This window comes from Limulus polyphemus, unplaced genomic scaffold, assembly GCF_000517525.1.
Source record: "Limulus polyphemus unplaced genomic scaffold, Limulus_polyphemus-2.1.2 Scaffold2986, whole genome shotgun sequence".
In the NCBI taxonomy this organism is placed as follows: Eukaryota; Metazoa; Arthropoda; class Merostomata; order Xiphosura; family Limulidae; genus Limulus; species Limulus polyphemus.
Window position 1 is genome coordinate 130894 of NW_013668596.1, and position 6429 is coordinate 137322.

General features: G+C 33.2%; 1 protein-coding gene across 2 annotated transcripts in view; it reads right to left on the reverse strand.

Moving 5' to 3' along the window:
- LOC106468380 (protein couch potato-like) overlaps positions 1 to 1967 on the reverse strand; it is a 15840-nt gene extending 13873 nt beyond the window's left edge. For both annotated transcript variants that reach the window (XM_013928802.2, XM_022396724.1), the window contains exons 1-4: positions 1896 to 1967; positions 1407 to 1460; positions 819 to 881; positions 388 to 529 (exon numbers count right to left, since the gene is read on the reverse strand). In XM_013928802.2, the coding sequence (XP_013784256.1) occupies positions 388 to 529; positions 819 to 881; positions 1407 to 1460; positions 1896 to 1943 (307 nt within the window). In that variant the 5' untranslated portion in view covers positions 1944 to 1967. The remainder of the gene's footprint in view (positions 1 to 387; positions 530 to 818; positions 882 to 1406; positions 1461 to 1895) is intronic.
- Positions 1968 to 6429: the final 4462 nt, after the last annotated feature.

Here is a 6429-nt window from a genome sequence, read left to right on the forward strand (position 1 = left end):
TAATGTTTAATAAAAATCTCCACAGATGGAGCCAAAAGACAAAAAGTTTTGTGAAATTAGTGTTCTTAAATCAAAAAATAAATAAACGTATTACATTAGAATATATATATATATATAAAGTTTTTAAAAATCTCTGTCTTCGGGGATTTTAGAATTTAGTGATTATTATATTTTTGGTAGAAAATCCTTAACCTTTCACGCATGCTCACATAGTAATTGAGTTCAATGTTTATACAACGCACAACAATCACACACACAAGAGACAATGTAAAATTGTCGTTAACAACGCCCTGTTTCTTCGTTACACATCGGCAAACGTTTCAAAATAAAGAAACTGTTCTAGCTCGGACTGAACGTGCCTGACGCGTGCTTTGTACGCTTACTTACGTCCGGTGACGGGGTGCAGTAAGGTAGGATAAGTAGTTGCTGCAGGAGGAGACTGTTGTTTTGGTTTGCTAACCTTGGTATTACTCTTCGCAAACTCAAGACGGATCGTCTGAGGAAGGTCAGGATCGAAGCGAATCCCTTGCTGTCAGGAAAAAAAACAAACTCAATTTTATCTTTCACATATTTGTATAAAGTTGAGGGGGATAAAAGTATTGAGAACGTAGTGACTTAAGAAGCAAATCCATGAAAAATACAAGTGTTCAGACCGCGTACAGATTCAAACAGTGGTCACTTTATATGCATTACAAAGTAACTGTAGAATTATCCAGAAAAACATTCCATTGACACATCAGTAACAAATCTACCTGACTTTCATTATTTGAAGATCTGATGGTACCTGTAATTGCTTTCAAGAACTTCGATTTTCTTACCTGGAGGTCCTGTTTTGCCGCCTCAGCCCCTGCCCTTGTTGTAAACGTTACAAACCCAACTGGCTATAAAGAAAAAATAAAAACATTAGATAGATAAGGACAGAGAAAGATAAACAACAGATAAATAGATAAAAAGATACAGATTGATAAAGAAAGGGAAAAACATAAATAGATAGACAGAAAGATACAGATAAGTGAAGAAAGCAAAACAACAGATAAATAGATAAAAAGATACAGATTGATAAAGAAAGGGAAAAAACATAAATAGATGGACAGAAAGATACAGATAAGTGAAGAAAGAAAAACAACAGATATATAGATAAAAAGATATATATATATAAGCATTTAGAGAAAGACAAATACAGATAGACAGACAGAAAGATACATATAAACAGATATAGAAACGGATAAGACAGATAGGTAGAGAGATACATATAAACAGATATAGAAACGGATAAGACAGATAGGTAGAGAGATACATATAAACAGATATAGAAAAGGATACAGATAGGTAAAGACAGAGAAGGAGATAGACAGAATGTAACTTAATTATGTTTTAATGAAGCAAGTAAATTGTTCCATACTCACCGAAGATGTCTTTCCATTCTTACTGGTAATCTTCAGGAGAGATCCTTCGTACCCCTTTCAACAGAAAGTTAAATCTGTTTTAAAAACTCGTGTAATATTTGTTTTACAATTATGTCTCCACTGTGTGCAATGTTGTAGCTCAAAAGGTAAAAAAAAGACAAACAATTTAACGTTTTAACAACAAAGACAGAAAATAAACCACTTAATCGCACCTATTTAAACCTCCTTAAATATAACTTATCATTTTAGTGTTGTTGGTTTTTCAGGCTTTATGACAGTAGGCCTACTTACCTTACGAGTTACCGAGTTGAGATTTTGGTGAATTAAACGAAACTACTAATCAACTTAATAAACAAAGAATTTAAGAACTTTAAACATGATAACAATACAAATGCTTTTATTTTCAATAAATATTATACATCTGTATAAATATAACGAATTTAATCTACTTTCTAGTTAATTATATAAAAGTATTTAGCCTAACCTTACCTTGTACGCTCGAAATAGAAGATACAGTTCTCGTGGTTTCGCGTCCATGGGGAGACCACTGACAAATAGCGTGCGAACCTAGTGACAGAAAAAAGAAACCTTTCAGAACTACTGTTAAACTAGTTACCACCAAATCAAGCATAATGAAGTTGAGTAAATGAGGCATTATGGAGCATATTCATTTTAAAACATCTTAAAATAGCATTGCGTTGCTATAAGCATAATTAATAACAAGTGAAAAACTTTGTTTTGTGTTTATAAAACATATTGTTGAATAGAAACTTTCGCCATCTTGAAAACTCTAACACCAATTATCTGATCATCTCACTGTGAGCTGCAAGATAATATATGATCATTTAGTTAAGCTGATCACGATCAAAGCTCTATTTTCTGTAATTATACCCGAATTGTACTCTTATTATAAAATTAATTTGGAGTTCGTGAGGAGAAAGACGTTTTTATAGGAGCGACCGGAAATTTTATAGGAGCTATCGGAAATTTTATAGGAGCTACCGGAAATTTTATAGGAGCGACCGGAAATTTTATAGGAGCTACCGGAAATTTTATAGGAGCGACCGGAAATTTTAAATCGACTACATTTAGAAAGATTGTAGAGCCAAGATGACTCAATTTTTTTGAAATTCCGTACCTCGTACATAAATAAATGAATTTATTGTTTTTGGAAAAGAAAAATACTTGTCTGAAAGTTCACCCTTCCCTAATGTTACCGTAAAACTTTGGACGAGTATGGAGAATCAGTCCTAAGTTGTTCTAAACCGAATGTTCAAAACCTGTTTGAAAGTTCACCCTTCCCTAATGTTACCGTAAAACTTTGGACGAGTATGGAGAATCAGTTCTAAGTTGTTCTAAACCGAATGTTCAAAACCTGTTTGAAAGTTCACCCTTCCCTAATGTTACCGTAAAACTTTGGACTAGTATGGAGAATCAGTCCTAAGTTGCTCTAAACCGAATGTTCAGCTGAATTGCGATCTTACTGTAGAGCTTTATGATATTTCTGGGAAAATTTTCTATCAGTGTTTCTCTACATGTTGAGCCACAACGTCCATGTCTAGATACGCTTTTCACCGGATATTTTTTGTATCTTTGTTTTAGAGTTTGTTCGTATACGGAAGTAAATCTATTGATTTTTAATAATTCTTGTTCTAACACTAACTCAATTATTTGTTACTTGGAGCGCCACTTAAGGTATAAGAATATCACGAACAAAATGTAGAAAAAGAATAAAAAAGTTGATGAGTTTTCAACAAAGACGGTTGCCACGACAACTGTACTGCGAGGAACGCTAAGGCCTTAATTTGCAAGTAGCACATGAAATATTCAGCAAAACATTTATATGTATATATATATGTATGTGTGTATAACAGCTTTTACACTCCAACTTACAATACAAAAGTACAGTTTGTTTTATTAGGTTTTATAACGAAAATTCCATCTAATCCCAATAGAGATTGAAATTACAGATTTGGTGAATGATATCCGAAGGCTTAGATAAGCCTAATATGCGTATCTTGTATAGAAAATAAAAACAAGAAAAATGACGAGCTAAGTCGATGACTCAGTAACTTCGATAAATCTGCTCTGAATGAAAAAATCAGTTGTTATTTTTTATTTAAATTACAAGAACTATTTAATAATGTTAAAAATACAGGTGTTAATTTTAAAAATAAAAATGAGTTTTGTAACATGTTAATGTTTGCAAGAAAGGTTTTAACTTTTTTATGTGAAGTCAATAAACATGTATGAAGCCGTTCTTGATATTAAGTTAATGATTCAAAGCAGACTGGCATCTGTAGAAATTAGTTTTGACTTTACTTCATTTTAGGGTTAGCTCCAAAAATTACATATAAAATTTCCCCCCCTTTTTTTTTTTACTTTTCTATGTTAAAACGAAACTAAGCTTACAAACTAGCTCCAAAAATTACATATAAAATTTTCCTTTTTTTTTCTTTCTACTTTTCTATGTTAAAACGAAACTAAGCTTACAAACTAGCTCCAAAAGTTACATACAAAGTTTTCTTTTTTTTTTACTTTTCTATGTTAAAACGAAACTAAGCTTACAAACTAGTTCCAAAAATTAAATACAAAATTTTACCTTTTTTTATTTTACTTATCTATGTTAAAACGAAACTAAGCTTACAAACTAGCTCCAAAAATTAAATACAAAATTTTCCTTTCTTTTTTTTTAATTATCTATGTTAAAACAAAACAAAGCTTACAAACTAGCTCCAAAAATTACATACAAAATTTTCCTTTTTTTTTTTTTTACTTTTCTATGTTAAAACGAAACTAAGCTTACAAACTAGCTCCAAAAATTACATACAAAATTTTCCTTTTTTTTTTTACTTTTCTATGTTAAAACGAAACTAAGCTTACAAACTAGCTCCAAAAATTACATACAAAATTTTCCTTTTTTTTTTTTTTACTTTCCTATGTTAAAACGAAACTAAGCTTACAAACTAGCTCCAAAAATTACATACAAAATTTTCCTTTTTTTGTTTTTACTTTTCTATGTTAAAACGAAACTAAGCTTACAAACTAAATGTGAGTTGATTACCTGTGGAATCGGTCTTTTATTTGTTTAGCTTTTTCACTCAAAACGTGTAAGTGAAAATTCACTGATCTAGATATTGGAACGTTTTGATTCCTATTTTTAGTTTTAGTGTTTCTATGAAAAGTCTAAGTACCTGGTATAGAAGGGGTTTTCCCTTACGAAACCGTTTGTATTGCCCCACCCCTATGAACGTCACAGCTTTGTCCTATCACGATTCAGAGACATTAGACAGGATTTATTGTCGAAGTTGACATGTTACCTGAATTTCCCAGAAAGAAATTGAGAAGAAAAATACAGGTAGAGAGAGAAACCGGAGATGTCGGAAGTTTAGTTGTAAACATGGATTCCAAAAGCTAGATTAATTTTCGCCCCCCCCCCCCAGTGGCACTGCGGTATTTCTGCGGACTTACAACGCTAGAAACCGGGTTTCGATACCCGTGGTGGACAGAGCACAGATAGCCCATTGTGTGGCTTTGTGCTTAATTACAAACCAAACAAACCCCAGTGGCACAGCGTTATTTCTGCGGATTTACAACGCTAGAAACCGGGTTTCGATACCCGTGGTGGACAGAGCACAGATAGCCCATTGTGTGGCTTTGTGCTTAACTTCCAAACAACAACAACAAATTCATTTTCAATTTGCCCTTTCTTTTCTTTTTTTTAGCGGTTCAGTAAAATTCGTAACAGTGAATTATTCAATTTATTGATTAAACTTAATGACATATTTCTAAGAAGAATGTATCCTTGAAAACTGAAAGAAAACTTATGAAATTGAGAGAAAATAAAAAAATCACATGTATCTATTAGTGGCTTCCGAGAATGGCAAAGATCGATGAAGTTTGTTTATTTCGGTAACCTAGTAACGTCACATACACAAACAAATGTATACCTTATTTCCGGCATAATGCAATCGTTGTTTGGAATTACAAAAGCACGCTACTGTATTATTGTATTCTAAAATATCAATTAGTTCGTACTTTTCCGAAACTATACATAACACCAAATATTGTGTTAGTGAGTTCGTTCGTGCGTTCTGAAATCATACATCATAACTTATATTAGTCCCTTCTAAAACCGTATATAACACCTAGTTCATGTCAGTTCCTTCTAAAACCGTATATAACACCTAGTTCATGTCAGGTCTTTCTAAAACCATATATAACACCTAGTTCATGTCAGTTCCTTCTAAAACCATATATAACACCTAGTTCATGTCAGTTCCTTCTAAAACCGTGTATAACACTACAGAAAGTTTTGGGGTGGATCGTAGTAAAGACATTGATGGGTAACAAAAAGTGTCGCGGTGTGTCGCATAAAATAACTATATTCCAGTGTCGTTGAAAACAAAATACAAGACGACCCCCCCCCCCTTATTCTCCCATGGGTTCTAGAAAATTATTGGATAGTCAGATTAGTGGGTTGGGAGGTAGGATGGTTTGGGGATCCCCTGAGATACGTCGTGATTTCATTTTATATACAATTCCCTTTTTTTCCTCTCGGAGTGTAAAAACTATAAACTTATCACTGAATGAGACATATCAATACTAATTACAAATAATATAATCACCTTATTGGAGTAGGTAAGTGTACATCATCTCTTCGGGTTTGTGGGTAATGATGTTCAAGATATATTTACTGGTTGATCATCTTTCAGATTGCTGCCCCACCCCCACACACATTACTCTACTCAGTTTAAACGATCTCTCTGCAGACTACTTGTCCCCTCCCCCATGGTTCAGCGGCAAACTTGAGGGTTTAGAACGCTAAAGTTCGTGTTTTGATTCCTGTGGTGCAAACAGATCAGATATCCCATTGTGCAGCTTTGTGATTAAACAGACCGGTCAGACAAAAGTGAAAATGGTTGGGAAATTGGCGAAAGAACGAGAGCAGCTGAGCATCAGAGCATATTGTTGTAGTTTGGTTTTATTTGGTTTTGTGTCATTTTAGACTGTGATGTCATAT